The 21,629-nt window shown below is 43.6% G+C and overlaps 1 protein-coding gene across 1 annotated transcript in view; it reads left to right on the top strand.

The window, feature by feature from the left end:
* ITPR2 (inositol 1,4,5-trisphosphate receptor type 2) overlaps window positions 1-21,629 on the top strand; it is a 1,380,003-nt gene that overhangs the window by 1,180,845 nt on the left and 177,529 nt on the right. Inside the window, 1 exon segment of the mRNA XM_029597493.1 lies at window positions 9,563-9,727. Within this exon segment, the coding sequence (XP_029453353.1) occupies window positions 9,563-9,727 (165 nt within the window).

The raw sequence follows: 21,629 nt of genomic DNA, 5'->3' as shown, positions 1-21,629 counted from the left end.
TCTCATAATGGGAGAGCACCAACCAGGTGTAGCAGGAAAGGATCCTGTAGCAAGGACCTGCTCTCTAGGTGATGCATTGTCCTTTCGCATTGAGGATATCTCCCCAAGGCCTACTGCCCAGGAGGGAAGGGTTAGGTAGGCCGTCATAGTTGGTGATTCGATTATTAGGAATGTAGATAGCTGGATGGCTGGTGGGCGTGAGGATCGCCTGGTAACATGCCTACCTGGTGCGAAGGTGGCGGACCTCACGTGTCACCTAGATAGGATTTTAGACAGTGCTGGGGAGGAGCCGGCTGTCGTGGTACACGTGGGCACCAACGACATAGGAAAATGTGGGAGGGAGGTTCTGGAAGCCAAATTTAGGCTCTTAGGTAGAAAGATTAAATCCAGAACCTCCAGGGTAGCATTCTCTGAAATGCTCCCTGTTCCACGCGCAGGTCACCAGAGGCAGGCAGAGCTACGGAGTCTCAATGCGTGGATGAGACGATGGTGCAAGGAAGAGGGATTCAGTTTTGTTAGGAACTGGGGAACCTTTTGGGGAAGGGGGAGTCTCTTCCGAAGGGATGGGCTTTACCTTAACCAGGGTGGAACCAGACTGCTGGCGCTAACCTTTAAAAAGGAGATAGAGCAGCTTTTAAACTAGAACAAAGGGGAAAGCCGACAGTCGCCCAGCAGCGCATGGTTCGAAGAGAGGTATCTTTAAAGGATACTAATGATGCATTAGAATTAGGGCATCCCAACAGTGAGGTTCCAATAATTAGAAAAGTAGTCCAAGTGCCTGTAACTAAAAACTCACCTGAGCTAAAAAATTCTAACTTATCCCTATCAATTAAAAAGCAGAATAAAAATACAAACAAAAAACAAACTTTGAAATGTTTGTATGCTAATGCCAGAAGTCTAAGAAGTAAGATGGGAGAATTAGAATGTATAGCAGTAAATGATGACATAGACTTAATTGGCATCTCAGAGACATGGTGGAAAGAGGATAACCAATGGGACAGTGCTATACCGGGGTACAAATTATATCGCAATGACAGAGAGGAGCAGTCGGGAGGAGGTGTGGCGCTTTATGTCCGGGATGGCATAGAGTCCAACAGGATAAACATCCTGCATGAGACTAAATACAAAATTGAATCTTTATGGGTAGAAATCCCTTGTGTGTCAGGGAAGACTACAGTGATAGGGGTATACTACCGTCCACCTGGTCAAAATGGTGAGATGGACAGTGAAATGCTAAGAGAAATTAGGGAAGCTAACCAAATTGGTAGTGCAGTAATAATGGGAGACTTCAATTACCCCAATATAGACTGGGTAAATGTATCATCGGGTCACGCTAGAGAGATAACGTTCCTGGATGGAATAAATGATAGCTTTATGGAGCAATTGGTTCAGGAACCGAAGAGAGAGGGAGCAATTTTAGATCTAATTCTCAGTGGAGCACAGGACTTGGTGAGAGAGGTAACGGTGGTGGGGCCGCTTGGCAATAGTGATCATAATATGATCAAATTTGATTTAATGACTGGAAGAGGAACAGTGTGCAAATCCAAGGCTCTCGTGCTAAACTTTCAAAAGGGAAACTTTGATAAAATGAGAAAAATTGTTAGAAAAAAACTGAAAGGAGCAGCTACAAAAGTAAAAAATGTCCAAGAGGCGTGGTCATTGTTAAAAAATACCATTCTAGAAGTACAGTCCAGATGTATTCCACACATTAAGAAAGGTGGAAAGAAGGCAAAACGATTACCGGCATGGTTAAAAGGGGAGGTGAAAGAAGCTATTTTAGCCAAAAGATCTTCATTCAAAAATTGGAAGAAGGATCCAACAGAAGAAAATAGGATAAAGCATAAACATTGGCAAGTTAAATGTAAGACATTGATAAGACAGGCTAAGAGAGAATTTGAAAAGAAGTTGGCTGTAGAGGCAAAAACTCACAGTAAAAACTTTTTAAAATATATCCGAAGCAGAAAGCCTGTGTGGGAGTCAGTTGGACCGTTAGATGATCGAGGGGTTAAAGGGGCACTTAGAGAAGATAAGGCCATCGCGGAAAGATTAAATGATTTCTTTGCTTCGGTGTTTACTGAAGAGGATGTTGGGGAGGTACCCGTAATGGAGAAGGTTTTCATGGGTAATGATTCAGATGGACTGAATCAAATCACGGTGAACCTAGAAGATGTGGTAGGCCTGATTGACAAACTGAAGAGTAGTAAATCACCTGGACCGGATGGTATACACCCCAGAGTTCTGAAGGAACTAAAAAATGAAATTTCAGACCTATTAGTAAAAATGTGTAACTTATCATTAAAATCATCCATTGTACCTGAAGACTGGAGGATAGCAAATGTAACCCCAATATTTAAAAAGGGCTCCAGGGGCGATCCGGGAAACTACAGACCGGTTAGCCTGACTTCAGTGCCAGGAAAAATAGTGGAAAGTGTTCTAAACATCAAAATCACAGAACATATAGAAAGACATGGTTTAATGGAACAAAGTCAGCATGGCTTTACCCAGGGCAAGTCTTGCCTCACAAATCTGCTTTACTTTTTTGAAGGAGTTAATAAACATGTGGATAAAGGTGAACCGGTAGATATAGTATACTTGGATTTTCAGAAGGCGTTTGACAAAGTTCCTCATGAGAGGCTTCTAGGAAAAGTAAAAAGTCATGGGATAGGTGGCGATGTCCTTTCGTGGATTGCAAACTGGCTAAAAGACAGGAAACAGAGAGTAGGATTAAATGGGCAATTTTCTCAGTGGAAGGGAGTGGACAGTGGAGTACCTCAGGGATCTGTATTGGGACCCTTACTGTTCAATATATTTATAAATGATCTGGAAAGAAATACGACGAGTGAGATAATCAAATTTGCAGATGACACAAAATTGTTCAGAGTAGTTAAATCACAAGCAGATTGTGATAAATTGCAGGAAGACCTTGTGAGACTGGAAAATTGGGCAACTGCACAGTGGGACCGGATGCTCATAAATTTGCTCTCATAAACACTCTTACATGTTAACACTTTCTTTCACTGCTCATTCTCTCACATTCTCACATGTCCATTTACACCTTTACTTCTGCCATTCTTCTACAAACACACACATATAGAAACATAGAAACATAGAAATGACGGCAGAAGAAGACCAAACGGCCCATCCAGTCTGCCCAGCAAGCTACGCAGTTTATCCATTTTTTTTTTTTTATCTTCCCCCCCACCCCTTTTTTTCTCCCCCTCCCCCGTCACTATTGGCTTCCAGCACCCTCCGGCCCCAATTCCCTTCCACCCCTCCACCAATGCAGAGAGCAGTGCCGTATCCGCATCCCAATGAACATCCAGTTCAATCAGGGGTAGCAACTGCCACAATAAACGGCCACACCCCTGCCCCATACTCTTACCCACCTCTTCCATACACACATGCCCACTCACTTTCACACCCATGCTCACTTGCACTCCGCTCTCTCCTGCACACCTACATACACGCTCAGATCTCTTCTTCCTACACAAATACACACTCACTCTCACAGACATGCTTGTTCATTTTCTCTTCCCCCTTTTCAAAACACACTAGCAACAGCAGACTCTAACTTGGGCTCCTGGTGTTATGATTCCTCCTGTAGCTGCGCCACAGGAGGCATCTCACCTTTTTCTGGAGGCCGCTCCGAAGCCAGGGCCTCACCTGAGCAATTGTCCAGATCCTGCTCCACGGCCTGGGAGGCCTTCAGTGTGGTTCGGGGCCTACTCCAGGCCTGCTCCACTGGAGCCTGGATGCTCTGGTGTGGGCCACGCCCTTCTCCTAAGGGTCAGGCCCGTGGCTCCTCTCCACTCTTGTAGAGCCAGCGAGGGACGGCCCATCTGGACTCCTCCCACGGAGTTGCCTGCTCCTGGGCTATAAAAGCTTTGCTCCAGCACTCATACTTTGTCTTGCATTGGAGTTACACGTCTCTGGATGTCTCCACTTCTAGTGCTCCGTCAGGCCTTTGTTGTTTGTTTCAGCTTGGTGTCCGGTGTCTTGCACGCCCTGATGTTTCCTGATGTTCCTTGATGTTTGTTCCTGATCCTGATGTTTTAACTTGCTTCAGACTGCCGGTGTGCAGTGCCTTACCCTGGACTGTTTATGCAGCACTTTTCCTTTCCTGCGCTGGTCCTACTCCCGTGGATGTGGGACAGGGTGGTCCGTGACCAGACCAGTGGTACCGGCTGTGTAGGGCACCCTGAGGGACCGTGCCAACTTCTTAACCTTCCTACTTGTTTCAGAGTGTACGTCTACAGTACCTTGCTTTAGAGTCTACGTCTACAGTCTATGGTTCCTGAGTCTTTGTCTATTGCTTTTGAACCGTCATCTGCCCACGTCCAGAGTCCAGCCTGCTGCCTCTTGCCATCCCAGCGGCAGGTCCGAAAGGGTCGGGAACGGTCGGAGGACTGTTCATCACCAACACTCCACAGTTGGTTCCAGAGGCATGCAGGTCCGGACGGGGCTCGGGCTGCCTCTCGCCACCCACACTACACCTACCCTTGGTGTGGGTTCGTGCCAGGGGCCCAAGGGCACACTCTCTCTAAGGGGGACCGCTCTCCCAGCGCTCCCTGTAACACCTGGAGCAGCAGCAACCTCTTCCTTCTTCTCCTGTGCTGCAGAAGTGGATGCTGCCTGTTTCTTACTCCTCGTTTGATGCACGGGCAGGAAATGGCAATGTCGATTGGCCAAGGCAAACAGGATGGGGCGGGCAAGTGGCTGGATACAGGAAACAGGCTGCGCGGGAGCAGGTAGTGTCTTGAGGAAGCAAAGTTAAGAGTTAAAAAGGTCCGGAGATGGTAGAAATCAGTATCGAGTTCCTGCTTTTTCAGCCGTGCAAGACCAGTGACATTCGTTTCTTCTTTCTAGGTCCAAGCAGATTGGTTTTGCTTCAGCACCCGGAGATTTCCGTTATTGGTCCAGAGACCCGGTAATTCTTTTAGAATTCTGGAGTCTCTGGGCCAAATCCGGACAGTTTCCAGGTATGGAAATTAATCATTGGGTCTGTCTGGTATCCTAGCTCCCTCTCTCTTCCTCTCTCTTCTTCAGGGACACTCATCCTCCTGCAGGGTCAAAACCTAGGGGTAGAGAAAGGTAACTATTGCAGAAACTGCCCCTTTTAGGGCCCAATAAAGGGAAATGAGTAGCACAGCTATGGGTTTGTATTTCCCAGTCTGTCCTCCAGGAACCACAGTCACTTTAGCTGGAATAAAGAAGAAACAACAAAAAAAACCCCACTTTTTCCAAGCACCAATTCTTTGTAGCAATCCCTGATTCCATAATTCAGCAAATCTGCAGTCTCTTAACATTTAGTTCATTCTCTAGCAACACAGTTACTTCTACTAGTGCAAAAGAAATAAAAAAGAGCTTTTCCTCAGCACCAATTCTTTGTAACAATTCCTAGGAAAAAGATTCAGCAAAGCTGTAGGCTTTTAGCATGTTATTCATTCTCTGGCAACAGAGTCTCTTCCACTAACAGTTTCCAACTGCTGGGGTTTCTACCTCCCACACCGCCCACTGAAACTCCTTTAGTGTGCTGTTTTCAGCTAACAGATTTGTCAGCTCTAGATACTGTCCCGGGACAAAACTCCCCTTTGGGGCCTACCTTCCCTTGATTTAGTCTGATATGTCCATCAGTTCCTCCATTTTGCCAGGCAAACCTCTTGCTGCTTCTTCTCATGATGCTGTCCCGGAGTATCCTCTTCCTCCTCTACTTCCATCAGCTCTGGTTCCATACCTTCTTGGTAGTCAACCACTTCCCCTTTTAACTCAGCTTTTTCCCAATTTGATCATCCACACCTCTCCCAGCTGGCTGTATAGAAACCCAAAGCCTTTGGGCTTGATCCACCCCAACCTCCACACCAACCTACCTTGGCTAGAGAAGACCTGGGAAATATAGTACTGCAGTTTTGTTCCTGCCATTTGGGTTTTCTCTGTTGTTGTTTAGCTCTCTGGTTTTGCTCCATTAGCTGTGCAGGGACAACGTTACCTTTACCACAAGTATATACAAGAAAACCCCAGAATATCTTAAGTGACCAGATCCAGAGATCTGGTTTGGTCCACTTTAAGCCCAGACAACAGAGAACCCTGGTCTAGGAGAAGATTACTGGGAAGGTGTATATCTAGCCTGGCCCAGGAGAGAGCAAGAGGCCTTGTGAAACAGGAGGAATTTTGGGAAAGGCCCAGACCGAGAGACTGTGAGTTGTTGTGTCGTTTATTTATTTATTTAGATTTTTATATTCCACTTTTTGCACTTTATTCAGCACTTCAAAGCAGATTACATTGAGGTACTGTAGGTATTTCTCTGTCCCTAGAGGGCTTACAGTCTAAGGCCTGGATTTTCTATCGGCGCACAGCTTTACTAAATTCCGCGGTAACGGGGGTCGGGGTGGCAAAGCTGGGGGCGGGCCTGCGAAAGCCGGCAGCGATCACACCACCGCGGTGTAATCGCTGCCGGCTTTCGCACCCAATAGTGCCACCATTAAAGGTGGCGCTATTGGGCGTGCTACTGGCGGCGGTAACGGGTCTTACCTTATCACCGCCAGCGAAGTTACCGCTGAGTCCCCTCCCCCCCCGATGCTGCCCCGACTCCTCCTCTTCCGGTCCCTCCTCTTCCAGTCCCGACTCCACCCCTATCAAGCTATCGCACGCGAAAAGTCCCTTTTAGCGTGCGATACCGATAGAAAATGACCCCCTAAGTTTGTACCTGAGGCAATGGAGGGTAAAGTAACTTGCCTAAGGTCACAAGGAGCGACAGTGGGACTCAATCCCTGGTGTTCTGGTTTGTAGCCCACTGTTCTAACCACTCTAACCACTAGGCTACTTCTCCACTGTTTTTGTGTGTAAGTGGCAAAGATGTGCAGAATATTTTTCTTTGTGACTTAATACAGTGCCTGAATATTCAGCCTAGCCAGAGCCTAGCCATTCTGGCTGCACTTGGTGCCACAAGATCTTATTCCATTTTATGGGTCTCACTTTTCTTTTTAAATTTATTCTGCTTTTATTACTTGTTGTTTTATTGATTATAATGTTATCATCTGGTTGTGTTATTACCCTGTGTTATTTGATGTTTGAATTTTGTATGTTTGATTGGTATTTTGCTTATGGTGTCATTTTACCTTGTTTATGGAGTGTTATTATTGAACCCCACTTTGGGCAATTAGGAAAGGCAGAATATAAGTGCTATAAATAAAAATAGGAAGGCAAAGGCACATGTGGAAGAAAGGATAGCTAAAGCAGGGTGGCAAAACTTTTTTCTAGTACATAAGTGAAAGAAGGAATGGCAAAAATGGAATTATAAGATTAAAAGACAAGGAGAAATGGATGGACGGGGATAAGGAGAAAGCAGAAATACTTCTGTTCAGTATTCACTAAAGGATTTGAATAAGCCTGCCAATTATGGAAAAATGTATGGTGGGTAGTGGCCATACCGTTTACAGAAGGAATGTGGGTGGAACCAGAAAAATTGAAAGTGGAGAAAATTATCGGACTGAATGGGATACATCCTAGGATATTAAGGGAGCTCAAAGAGGCTCTGTAGGGTCTGCTAGATCAAAAACTTTGAAAATACACCTAAATTATGTGATTAAATTTAGCTACCTAGTGTTCAATAAACAGCTAAATTTAGGTGGCCAAATTCTGAGCAAAATTAGGTTGTGGGAGAGATAGCTGACTAGCACTGATTTTCAGCACATTTCCTGACTTGACCAGACAATTCTAGGTGCCATCACAGCAGGCCTAAATCTGATCAGCTACATCCTCCCTGCTTCCACCCAAAGTTATAAGATGAATAGGTGCCTACAGCCCCCCATGATCCCTCTTCCATCCCACCCAATGCCTTCGCAAAATAAATATCTATCACTGACCCCATGCCAGATGCCAAGCTGGGAGGATATAAATCTATATCCTCCTCTGGCAAGGTTTATTGAGGATCTTTTGGGGATGGGATCAGTAATGGAATATTTAATTAAGCATTTGGGTGGGATGGAAGATGGATTGTGGGGAGGCTGTTGGCCCCAGATGAACTTTTTCCTTTAGTCTGGAAAGAGTGTGTGTGTGTGGGGGGGGGGGGTTGCAGGATTGGGTGGGGCTCATAGCCCCGGTGAAAAGGACTTAGCTAGCTAGCATGATTTTCAGCACTAACCAGATAGGTTTAGGCAGCCATGATTGTGTATACTAAATCTAGTTGGTTAAGTTCTACCTGGCTAGATTTAAGATGTTCAACTGAAAATCAGCTTCACTTAGCCAAATTTTGGCTAACTAAATTAGTTAGTTCAAAGCAGATTACATTGAGGTACTGAAGCTCTTTTTTTTTTTTTTTAATTGACCCCAGTGTTGGTATGTTATACATATTCTAATGAGATTAATGATGTATTCTGTGGATAGTCATCACAAAATGCTTCCTCATAAGCTCATTATCAGTTTCTTTTTTTACACTATTTGGCTTCCTGTGTCTACCTTCTTTACGTTCAGATTAGTGTTTAAAATATTCAGTCCACCTTCCTGAATAGTTATTCTCAATTACCTCTTTTCCAGCCTCAAAGGAGTTTTTCTGAATGCCAAATTAAACCAAAATGTCAAAATTTTATAACACAGTTATTTTATAGTGTTCAATTAAAATTGGGTGGATAAAAGTGAAATTGATCAACATTTAAAACATTCCTATTTTCAGACTAAAATATTTTTATTATTGCACAATGGCACATCTGAAGGTAAGTATTAATAATTCACTTACTGTAATGAAATCACTTCATTCTGGCATTGTTTGCAGAATGCTCTAGCATTTAACAAATGCTAGTGATAGACATAAGCGTGCAGAAAAGCATAATTTTGTAATTTGTACATTCTGTTGTGACACCAGGCAGGTGCATTCAGCTGCATTAAAAAGAGAGCATGGTGACTCTGTTTATAGTGTGGCATCAGATAGGGACTAATAGCATGCGAAGACATATAGTAAAGTTGGTAGCATGCAGTTAAAAAAACGGATTGCTTATTTAATAGGTTACACTGAGCAAGAGTACTGTTAGAGCACCTCAATATTTCACATACTTTGCATGGAGTTGCTTTTGTTTCATGGAACACTATTTAGATGCATATAGCACTAAATATGAAAGGAATAGAATTTAAAAATCAGTAATGTATATATGAAAGGCATGTTTTCATACACAAAGTAAATAAGGACACAGCACTTTCCAGCATGTTTTTGTTAATACTAACCATTCTTAGTGTACAATGCTATCCTGAAACTTGAGATAGTTTGCTTTGCATCATTTCATTCTTCATAATGCCAAAGATAGAGTAAGCATGTTTGTGAATATCTATAATATGCACTACAAAATGAATTATGTATATGGGCTTGTACATATGTCATACTGGTATTTCTTTAACAATGACCAGCAACCATATCGCCTCGGGTTCTGATCCCATGAAATTTCAGAAACTAAGCAGATATGGATTTGGCCATTATCTCAATGGTAAATCTTAAGAAACCAAAAAAAATGTAAAAGTATTTTTTATCATAAAATTGATCATTTTGCTAGTTCTAACTAATGCAATCTCTTTGCAGCTCTGCAATAAAATAGTATTTCTGGTGAGTTTCGTTGGAAACCGTGGTACATTCACTCGAGGTTACAGAGCCGTTGTCATGGATATGGCATTCTTATATCATGTGGTGTATGTCATCGTCTGCATGTTGGGCCTTTTTGTGCATGAATTCTTCTACAGTTTCCTGGTAAGTTTGGTTATCTGACAATTATTATAGAAATAGAATCTTTAATAACTGAAAGATTAATTTTCAATTGCATGGAGGATATTCTGGAAACTGACTGTATTGAACATAATCGCCACAAATTGTTGTGCAGTATGTTCCAGGATTGCAACTCAGTCATCCACACCAGCATCTTGAAGAAAAGGTTTTCATAGAAAACGTGTATCTATGCATATTAAAAAAGGATGCAGGAAGGAGAGATACAAGGAAAAAAGAGGGCAAAAATTCACCATGTAGTCTTTGATTTCTTTTTGATACTGATAACCAAATTATATATGCTGCTATATTTTACAATACTCTTAATTGCTAGGTAGAAATAACTGTTTTAATGAATAGGTAACTGAACCGCCTTACAAACTACAATATGCATTTCTGTTAGAAGGCTCCTGTTACAATATTAAATCCATTATGGGCCTGATTTACTATGGCTTTTCCTTGTTCTGAGTCTTTGGGAAATAATGCATAGTAAATTAGGTCATTTGCCTATGGCGGGGAAAATCTTACGAATAGTGCTGCAAAAACGTTTGTTAACCTCAAGTATAATAATGAAAATTACAAGTTCTTCCCATAATACTCTTGTTTAATTGAAACCAATCTTTTCATATGCAATAAAGAGTATATAAATTAAACAATTCTGTGTTTCTTGAGATATGATAATGAACAAGTAGGAACAATAAGATTAATTTAGAATCAGTATGTGTGAAATAGTAAGTGAACCCTATTTTCCTTAGCACAATTAATTGGCTAACTAGAATCAGGTGCTTAAATAAATGGTTAACAAGTAAACCACCCTGCAGAGTAATTCTGCATGACCGAGTTTTGGTCTTTTTTGGTTTTTCTCATAAAAGTTAATGTGAACTCATTGGGCCAGATTTTATAACATGTGCGCGAGCGTAGATTTGTTCATGCAACCTGTCGTGAACAAATCTACGCCCGATCTTATAACATGCGCGCATGTTATAAAATCCAGGGTCAGCGCGCGCAGTGGGGTGCACAATTGTGCAACCTGCGCGTGCCGAGCTGAGCAGCCTGCCTCCATTCCCTCCAAGGCTGCTCCGAAAAGCGGCCTCGGAGGGAACTTTCCTTCCGCCCCCCCTCCCCCCGCACCTTCCCCTCCCTTCCCCTATCTAACCCACCCCCTAGCCCTAACTAACCCCCCCCCCCTTGACCTTTATTGAAGAAGTTACGCCTGCCTCTGGGCAGGCGTAACTTGCACGCACCGGCTCTCCATCCCCCGGCCCGGTGGCTGTTCCGGAGGCCTTGGTCCCGCCCTCGGGCTGGTGCCCCGCCCACCGTCCCGCCCCCGGAATGCCCATTTTTTCAAGCCTCGGGACTTACGCGCGTCCCGCGGCTTGTTCGCGCCGCCGAGCCTATGCAAGATAGGTTCGGCACGTGCAGGGGGAGACAGGGGTAGGTTTTTGGGGGTTGCGCGCGTATCTTACGCATGCAACCCTTTGAAAATCTACCCCATTATGTCAGCAAGACAATGACCCTAAACATTCAAGTAAATCTACTATAGAATAGCAGAAGAAGAAGAGATTTGTTTTTTTGATTGGCCATGAAAGGAGCAGATGCAATAATTTTCGCGGAAAGCGGGCACTGACTTTTCAGCGTCCGCTTTTTTAACACATGCATAGCGCCCGCAAGGGGGGCACCATGCAATAGGCAAATTAGGAGGTCGTGCTAGCAAAGAGGCGCTAGGGTCGCTTGCGCGAACTTAACGCCTCCTTGCTAATGCGACCCCGTGGCAGCTGCCGGTTATGAAGACCAATGCTGGTAAACTCTGCATCGGTTTTCATAACCGGCTATCTCCTAGTAATGAAAATGGATGCCGAGTTTACCGGTGTCGTCTTCATAACGCGGAGGTCTGCTGAGGTATTTTTTTTGTTGGTTTTTTTTTTTTTTACTGAAGAAGTACAGAAAAGCAGTTTTTTTCTGCTTTTCTGTACTTCTTTTACATGCACTCAGCTATTAATGCCTGCTCCGGGCAGGAGTTAATATGTGAGCGATAAATGTGCGTCGGAAACGCACATTTATTTTTTTGCATTTGGAATAAATGAGTAATAGCCTCATTCACGTGCATATGCATGTGATGAGCGCTATCTCATTCACTCTGCATCGTATGCACGTTAAATAGGCGCTTACAGCATTCCCATGTGGCCCGGTGCCGACGTTACCTTGTCGTCTCTGTGGGGAGGGGCCTTCTTCCCCAGCCTTGCCTGAGGCATGGAGCCTTCGCATGAAGGCATGAGGCATGGAGTCTTCAGCATCTTCTCTGCGGCTTGGAAGCCGCCTCTCATGTCGGGCCTACTTCAAGGCCTAGTCCTGCTCCTGCTCCATCTTCAGCAGCAGGGATGCCACTCTCCAGGGTCCTGCCCACTTCCTCCTTAGGCGCAAGGCCGCGCCTCTCTTCAGCACTTAAAGGGCCAGCGCGGAAGTGGTGCTCCTATGATGTCATCATGGGAGTCTCCTCTTCATCCCTATAAAAAGGGCTTGTCTTCATTGCTTTGTTGCCTTTACAAGGAGCCAGTCTTCCCTTGGACTTCTTGTCATCTTGCTTCTCATTGGCACTCTGTTCCATGTTGGAATTCCATGTCTTCGCCTTTGTCAAGGTCTCTCGTCGGATCCTGTGTCTTCTTCATCCAGATCCTGATGTTCCTGATGTCGTCCTTCAGATCCACTCAGCCCCTGATGACCTCTTCTTTGGATGTCTTCTCGTCCTCAGCTTCGTTTATCCAGATGTCCTTTGTTTCGGCAGCGTAAGCCTCCAGAGGATTCTGGCTTTTAACCCTCAGCTTCAGGTTCCATACTCTGAGTTCGCTCGAGCTCCTCGCCAGTCTTTTACTCCGAGTCCCTAGGATCCTGAAGTTCTCCTCCTCCTTTCCTGCATCCTGTACGGGTTTTGGGAGCCTCTTGCGTTTGCCTCCGTCCATATGAAAATGAACTCTGCATAACCTGTCCCGTATCTGCGTGGTCCGTGCCTTGCCTTAACTGGCTGTGGAGGGTGCGCCTCGGTGCAGGCCAAGTCGGAGTCTTCATTTGGATCATCCAAGTTAACCTGAGTGGGGAACCGTCAGTGTGGTCCGCGACCTGCCTTGACTGGCTGTATAGGGCACATGGTGTGGCGATATCTATTCAGTACTCTTGACTTGTGACTTGGTTGGAGTCCTTCAAGTACCTTAGAATACCATCTCAATTCTTCAAGCAACCTGGGTTGGGAACCTTCAGCGTGGTCCACGACCAGCCTTGAGTGGCTGTGTAGGGCGCGTGGTGTGGCAATACCTATTCAGAGTTCTTCAAGTATCTTTGTGACTCTTTTGGAGTCATCCTCTTCAAGCAACCTGAGTCCATCTCAGTTCTTCAATTTTTGTGTCAGTTCTTTAAGTATCCTGAGTCTTGTCTCAACCTTCATGTCTTCGTCTCAACCTTCAAGTATCCTGACTCTTCATGTGCATCCCTCACATATCCTGAGTCTTCGTCTGAGTTTGATGTCTTCGCCCTTCAGCCTCTGTCCATCCTGTCACATTTGCTGTTCCGTATGGCAGGTCCAAAAGGGCTATCGAGTGGTTGGAGGGCCACCCCAGAGACCAACATTGCGTTGCTGGGTCTCTTTGATGCGATCAGGTTCGGCAGAGGCCAGAGTCCTGCATCTTCAGCCTGTGCTTGGACACTCCTTGCCTGCCTCGGCGCTTCACAGAGCTCTGCGGTTGCATCGTGGCCAAAGGGTACACGAAATCCCAGAAATGGGACCGCCTCAAGCATTCCCATAATGTGCAAGTGTATGCATGATTTAAAATTCAAGCGTATCGCCACTCTTGTGCTGATTTGTATGTGTATGGGAGCATGTGAGTTTGTCAATGTTCTTTCCCACCCCAGTGTACTTTTTCTTTTTTTTTTTCTCTTCCTCTTGGCAACCAGCTTCCTGCAAATATCTCTGGTGCCAAAACTTTTGTTTTTCTTGTTGGCTTAATTTATTGTATACTGTGTTTTCTATAGCATCTGGATCTTTTTGATTTATAATCTTGTGAAGGAGCATACATGAAAAGCTCTCAGAACTCTGTAGAGAACTAGTCCCAGCTTTCTGGTCCAGGTCCACCTTAAGATAGAACATTATGGGTGCTGGGTGGCTCCCACAGCATGATTTAATGTAGGCTCAGAGGAGAGCAGAAGAGAGGCCTGTGATCCTGAATGGAAGATAGTGACCATGAGTAGAGCTGAGAGGCAGCCCCTGGAGTAAGAGTGTTAAGTATTTGTGGTTATGAAAGGCTAAGTAAAACGTTGAAGATCTGAAACACTGTAAATAAAAAGCACTGAGAAAAGCCTTAACCACTCATCTCCTGTACTACATAAAGTGGTAGCAGTGGGACTTTCTGTGCGAACATTGTACAGCCAGAGATCCATGCCTGAAGAGATAAAAAAGAAAGGAAGTTGTTTGGAAACCTGCTTCCTCTAAACCTTGAGCAGAGACTGGGTTATAGAACACTCTCTGAGCTATATAGCAGCAGAATAGTGCTCAAGCCTCCAGGGGAGGAAGAGAGAAAGAACATAGTAAATTGAAATGACGGCAGAAAAGGACCAATGGTCCATCTAGTCTACCCAGCAATCTTTCCATGGTAGTATCTGCCACACTGTGCAGGTTACCCCCCATATATCAGTCAGTTTTGCTTGACATGCTTTGCTTATGGAATTGGCCATAGAAGCAGTCCTGTGTTTTTTCCTTAATGTCTGAACATCAGTACCCAGATGTAAAAAAAAAAAGTCATGGCTCATGTTGGTTGATTCCAAATTTCTCTTTCCTTTCAATCCCCACCTCCCTCCTTCGAAGCAGAGAGCAATGTTGTAGTAGCATCAAAAGCATAAAGGCTTATTGGTTAAGGGTAGTAATCCTATGCCTTCTGTTAAGGGTAGTAACTACTGCTCTGTGCTGGTTACCCCCATGCTCATCAGTTCCGCAGACCGTAAAAGTCGGGGCCCTCATTGGTTGCTGTCTAAATCTTTTTCCCCTACCGTGGAAGCAGAGAGCAATGTTGGAGTTGCTTCAAAAATATCAAGGCTTCCTTTTATTAGTAACACTTCCACCTCAAATCCCAATGAACTGATAGACAACTGGAACAGTGCTTTAATTAGCACACATCATAAAAATAAAAAGAACCAAGTCTGCACCATGGTTCACACACACATTACAGATTCATAAACGTAATTTACAAACTCTTAAAAGCAAATGGAAGAAAAACAAAAGCCCAGACATTTTAACTTTCTTCACTACCGAATGCTCACTTTATCGAACAGCTGTTAACAATACAAAAAAAAAACTACTTTTCCAGACATAACGCATTATCCAATAATAACCCAAAAACTCTATTCAATATTGTGAAATCCATTGTTAACCATAACAAAAGACTTACATATCCTAAAATAGACCCACCTCTTTATTTAAGTTACTCATTTGGAAATTTTTTTGAATCAAAATCCATAAAATAGTATCAACTTTCCCTACATCTCTCCCAGTTGTATTAACCACCCCAGCAACACAGTCCTGGGACACCTTCGGAACAGCACTGAAATCTTGCAAATAATCTCCAAAATGAAATCCACATCCCATCCTTGATCACCTTGTTTCTCCAATCTTTTCAAAGTAATTAAAGAAAGCATTGCCCTACCCATTGCCCTACCCATTGCTAACATCATCACTTCTCACAGGTACCTTACTGGATTGCCTAAAAATCACTGCTGTCACTCTCATTCCTAAAAAAAAAAACCCCTAATAATCCTGATTCCTCAGATTTCTGACCAATCTCATCATTACCATTCCTTGCAAAAATAACCTAATCCATTGTCCTAAAATAATTCACATCTTTCCTTGATGAACATTCACTCTTAGATCAATATTAATTCAGCTTCAGACTTAATTATAGTACAGAAATGCTCTTAACCTCCAGCACCGACATTATCCACCATGGTTTTGACCCAGGAACTTCTTATATTTCCATTTTCCTTGGTCTCTCTGCTGTCTTTGACACTAGAAATCATCAAATCCTATTAACCTGTCTTTCTAACCTAGGAATATCTGGAACAGTACATAATTCATTTCAGTCATACCTTAAAAACAGATTTCAGCAAATTTTCATCAATCAAACTTGTTCTATTCCTTTTGCTCTAAACACAGGTGTTCCACAAGGGTCCACTTTATCGGCTGCTTTATTCAATATATATCTCACACCCATCTGTCAGTTATTGTGCACTCTAGGCATAACATACAGAATATATGCTGATGACATCCAATTTTACTTCCTTACCAAACATACCTGGAACGACACATTTAAATTTCTAGAACTCTCCCTATCTACCATAACAAACTGTTCTGGATCTCGCTAAGAGGTTAGCAATCTGTTAGCAACTCTGCCAATGAGTTAGCAAACTGATATACTCCGTAGGTGGAGTCAGCAATCTGTTAAGAGATCTGCTCCTCCAGAGGGGAGGAGCTAGCAACATGTTAGTGGTCTAATGTGGCTTGCTCCTCCAGAGGGGAGGAGCCGCAATCTTAGAATAAACTCTGCTAGGAGTTGCAGTCCAATGGAAAACTGTTATGGGTACCTGTATGGTTCCTGAGAAAGGAGATGTCAGCAAACAGGTGTTGGCTGCAAGGTAGCAGTAGTTGTACTCAGCTCTTGAAGTGTGAGGAATGAGCAATCTAATGTGAATTGGTGAATCCTTGGGTCAATGGCAGATGACAGCACCCTCAGGAGTTTATTCTGAGAGGAACCACCGACTAGGCTGGAGTATGGAGACAGACACAGATAGTTCTTTGTTAGACAGGTAGTAGAACCACCAGAGGTGGCAGTAGTGAGCTGATGTGCCCGGCAGGGCTGAAGTCCCTCAGATACTGGAACTGCAATCTCTGGGTTTGCTGAGTTGTAGAGAGACTATAGAAAGTGAGTAGACAGGGTAGGCTGGATACATAACCAGTAATAGATGATACACTCACAGTTGTATATATCTGTAATGGCTTCTATGCAACAGAGAGTCTTCAGTATATTCAGGAACAGGAGCCTCTAGGCGAGTACTGGTTCCTATATGCAATCTGAAATAGAATATCTGTGTATGCGATAGCTTCTGAAATAGAAGAGAGTCTTCGGAGGGTTTTAGGAACATGGGCCCTCGAGGAGCGAGTACCGGTTCCTATCTGCAATAGTAACTCATGATCTCCGTACCTGCGATAGCGTCTAGACAGAAGAGAATCTTCAGTGTTCTAGGAACATGGGCCCTCGAGGAGCAAGTACCAGTTCCTATCTGTATTCTGAATAGAAACTCACAAAGTTCATGTCTGCGATCGCTTCCAGGCAATAGGGAGTCTTCTGAGCGTTCAGGGATGTAGGCCCTCGAGGAGCGAGTACCGGATCCAGTCTTAGCAATCTGAAATCAAGAAGAGAGAGCGGGGCCCCCGAGGAGCGGGTACCCCTGGTACGTTCGAGGAGGTAGAGCAGCAGAGAATGAAGCAGGTCCAGATGATCCCCCGTAATCAATCCTCTTGCTAACTCGATGCGTAAGCAAAGTCCTTTTAAGTTGGAAGCGGATGACATCACAATGGGGGGACGCCCCCAAGGTTCGCGCCCTTGCTGGTACAAACTCCAATGCGCTCGGCTTTATGTCATCAGGAACATGGCGGATCCGCAGCATCAGGCCAGCCCGGGGACTCCGGGAAGAAGTGGCGAGGAGAAGCCACGGCAGCATCTGTCCGTCAGACCCGAAGGGAGTCGCCACAGAGGTAGAGAGGGTGGAGCAAGAGCAGGCACGAACGCAACACAAACTCAGTCTAAACCATTCAAAAACTGAAATACTGATCCTAGGAAACCCCTGATTTGATAATATCCCTACTTCCATTCACATAGATAACTCTACCAACAATATCGTGAAACAAGTCCGTAACCTTGGTATTATACTTGATCCAAAATTCGACTTAACTGCACACATCCTTCTACAAACTTTGTCTTCTCAAACACTTCCATACAATATTCCAGTCACTAATTCTTTTTGGCCTAGATTATTGCAGTTCGCTATATCTAGCCTTCCTCAATCTACCATCTGACTTCAACTTCTACAAAACTCAGCAGCCTGATTTCTTTCCAACAGCAGGCTTTATGACCATATATCACCAGTACTTCATCGATTGCATTTGGCTTCCTGTTAAATGGTGCATTCAGTATGAAACCTTGACAATTATCCATAGTTTGATTTACAACAATAATTCCATTTGATTACCGCAACATTACACCTATACACCCCTTGCAAGAATCTTAGATCAAAAAATGAACTCCTTTTACAAATTCCTTCTCCTAGAACAACATGATTAACCATAACCAGAGAGCAAGCATTCTCAATTGCAGGTCCCATTCTTTGGAATACTCTACCTCCCGATATAAGACTAACTTCTGAGAAAAAAGATTTCGAAATAGCTCCCAAACACTATCTCTTCCTACAGGCCTTCCCAGACTTATGCACTCATTCATTCACTCTCATCACTGATCTTCTATACGGAATTGATTCTACTTTTTAATTTTATGCCTGTCTCTTCAGAACTATTTTTACCATTCCAATTTATTTTAATATTTATGTTGTCTTAATTTTATGTTATTATAAGAACATAAGAACATAAGAAATTGCCATGCTGGGACAGACCAAGGGTCCATCAAGCCCAGCATCCTGTTTCCAACAGAGGCCAAAAACAGGCCACAAGAACCTGGCAATTACCCAAACACTAAGAAGAACCCATGCTACTGATGCAATTAATAGCAGTGGCTATTCCCTAAGTATAATTGATTAATAGCCATTAATGGACTTCTCCTCCAAGAACTTATCCAAACCTTTTTTGAACCCAGCTACACTAACTGCACTAACTACCTTCTCTGGCAACAAATTCCAGAGCTTTATTGTGCGTTGAGTGAAAAAGAATTTTCTCCGATTAGTCTTAAATGTGTTACTTGCTAACTTCATGGAATGCCCCCTAGTCCTTCTATTATTCGAAAGTGTAAATAACCGAGTCACATCTACTCGTTCAAGACCTCTCATGATCTTAAAGACCTCTATCATATCCCCCCTCAGCCGTCTCTTCTCCAAGCTGAACAGCCCTAACCTCTTCAGCCTTTCCTCATAGGGGAGCTGTTCCATCCCCTTTATCATTTTGGTTGCCCTTCTCTGTACCTTCTCCATCGCAACTATATCTTTTTTGAGATGCGGCGACCAGAATTGTACACAGTATTCAAGGTGCGGTCTCACCATGGAGCGATACAGAGGCATTATGACATTTTCCATTCTATTAACCATTCCCTTCCTAATAATTCCTAACATTCTATTTGCTTTTTTGACTGCTGCAGCACACTGAGCCGACTATTTTAAATTATTATCCACTATGATGCCTAGATCTTTTTCCTGGGTGGTAGCTCCTAACATGGATGTTTTATTTGTAACCTGCCCCAAACATTGTAGGGTGTGGGAAATAAATTCGTTAAAATAAATAAATAAATAAATAAATAAGGGTCGTAACCGCTGCACCAGCAAATTACCTCCATGTATGCTTTCTTTGATTCCTTTAGGACTTGGTCTTAGAAGCAATCCTGGGCTTTTTCCCTTATGTCCACGTAACAGTATCCCAGACCATGGAAGTTGGGGCCCTTGGTTCCCTGCCATCTAAGCAGGGAACAATGTTGCAGTTGCATTAAATGCATCAAAGCATATTGGTTAACAGTAGTAATCTCCATGTTTTCTGCTAAGGGTAGTAACCGCTTTGCCAGCAATTTACCCCCCTGCACGCATATCTCATTTCCATCCTCTAGCCTTTAGTGATTCATAGTGTTTATTCCATGCGCCTTTGAATTCTTTGACTGTTTCTTCTTCACCATCTCCTCTAGAAGGGCATTCCAGGCCTCTACCATCCTCTCCACGAAGAAATATTTGCTGGCATTGGTTCTGAGTCGTCTGTCATGGAGGTCTTGTCCCCTAGTTCTATTATTTTCTTTCCAGTGGAAAAGGTTTAAAGTCTTTTCATCATAGAAACCTTTTAGGTATCTGAAGGTCTGTATCATATTTCCCCTAATCTCCTCTCTTTCAGGGTATACATATTCAGATCCTTCAGCCTCTCCTCATAGGTCTTTCAATACAGAACCTACATCATTTCTGTCGCCCTGCTCTGGACTGCCTCCATCTTGTTTTTATCCTTTTTGAGATATGGGCTCCAGAACTGAACACAATACTCCAGGTGAGGCCTCACTAAGGACCTGTACAAGGGCATCATCATTTTTTCAATGGTTATTCCTCTTTCTTTGCAGCCCAGCATTCTTCTGGCTTTAGCTATCGCCTTGTCATATTGCGTCTGCCATTTTCAGATCTTCAGACACTTATCACCCCAAAATCCCTTTCTTGGTCCATGCACATCAGTCTTTTTACCCCCCCTCCCCCCCATCTCATACAACTCTTTTAGATTACTGCATCCCAGATGCATGACTCTACACTTCTTGGCATTGAATCCCAGCTACCAAATCTTCGACCACTCTTCCAGCTTTTTTAAATCACTTTTCATTCTCTCTACTCCTTCAAGCATGTCCACTCTATTGCAGATCTTAGTATCATTGGCAAATAAACATATTTTACCTTCTATCCCTTCTGCAATGTCACTCACAAAGATATTGAACAGATCCTGTCTCAACACTGATCCCTGTGGCACTCTGCTTAACATGGCTGTCTCTTCAGAGTAGGTTCTATTTACTATTAATGATGTCTCCTATCACTCAACCAGTTTATAATCCATGCCACCACCTTGGCACTCACTCCTAAGCTTCTCATTTTATTCACAAGCTCTTATGTGGTACTGTATCAAAAGCTTTGCTGAAATACAAATGGACCACATTGAGCGCTCTTCCTCGATCCAATTTTATAGTCACCCAATCAAAAAAAATCAATCAGATTTGTCTGACAGGACAGGGAATAGAGAGATACCTGGTGAATCCATACTGCATCAGGTCCAGCAACCCACCAGATTATAGATAATTTGTTATCCTTTCCTTGAGTAGTGTCTCCATTAATTTTCCCACCACCAATGTGAGGCTAACTGGCCTGCAGTTTCCAGTCTTGTGAAGTGGTATCATCACTGCTTTTATCCAATCTCATGGCACCACTCACGTTTCCAGGGATCTATTGAAAAGTGTCTTCAGCAGACCCACCAGCACATCTCTGAGCTCCCTCAGTATCCTGGGATGTATCTCATCCAGCTCCATGGCCTTATCCATTTTCAGTTTGCCTAGCTGTTCCCAAATGGAAAGAAGATAAAAATTTATATTTCCACTTTGGGAACTTGTTTTACTAAAGGGGGCACAGATACTGCCTTGTGCAAGGGAAGCACACAGAGAAGGAAAACAGTCCTAGCTGAAAAGGTAAAGTTAATTTGTTACAGGAACAGTTTAAAATTTTAAAAAGTAACAGGAGGAAAATTTGAGTTAGAGCTGGATAAGCAAGGTTTTGTTTCTTGTGAAATAAAAGTTTATGTGTGTTTAAACAGGGCATGGCCTTTGAAAGAAAAGTTTTTCTGCCAGAGTGTTTCTCTGAAAGAAGAGAGAAAAGTTGTGATTGTGAATAAAGGCAGGACTGCCAATAAAGTATCTGCCAGGAACCATGAAGGACATGGAAGCTTGGTACCAAAACTTCATGGAGAGGCAAAGGTGGCCACAGCAGCATCTAAAATAGGCCTTTAAGGCCCAGCAGCAAGCCTTACAGCAGCAGAGACAAAGGCTGAACCAGACCCTAAGAGGAGGGCAATATCAGTTTCAATTACTGGTGGAGTGACAAGCCCTGCTGTGACAACCGCAATTACTATAGT

This window comes from Rhinatrema bivittatum, chromosome 4 (assembly GCF_901001135.1).
Source record: "Rhinatrema bivittatum chromosome 4, aRhiBiv1.1, whole genome shotgun sequence".
NCBI lineage: Eukaryota > Metazoa > Chordata > Amphibia > Gymnophiona > Rhinatrematidae > Rhinatrema > Rhinatrema bivittatum.
This window is presented reverse-complemented; position numbering and strand designations above follow the sequence as displayed.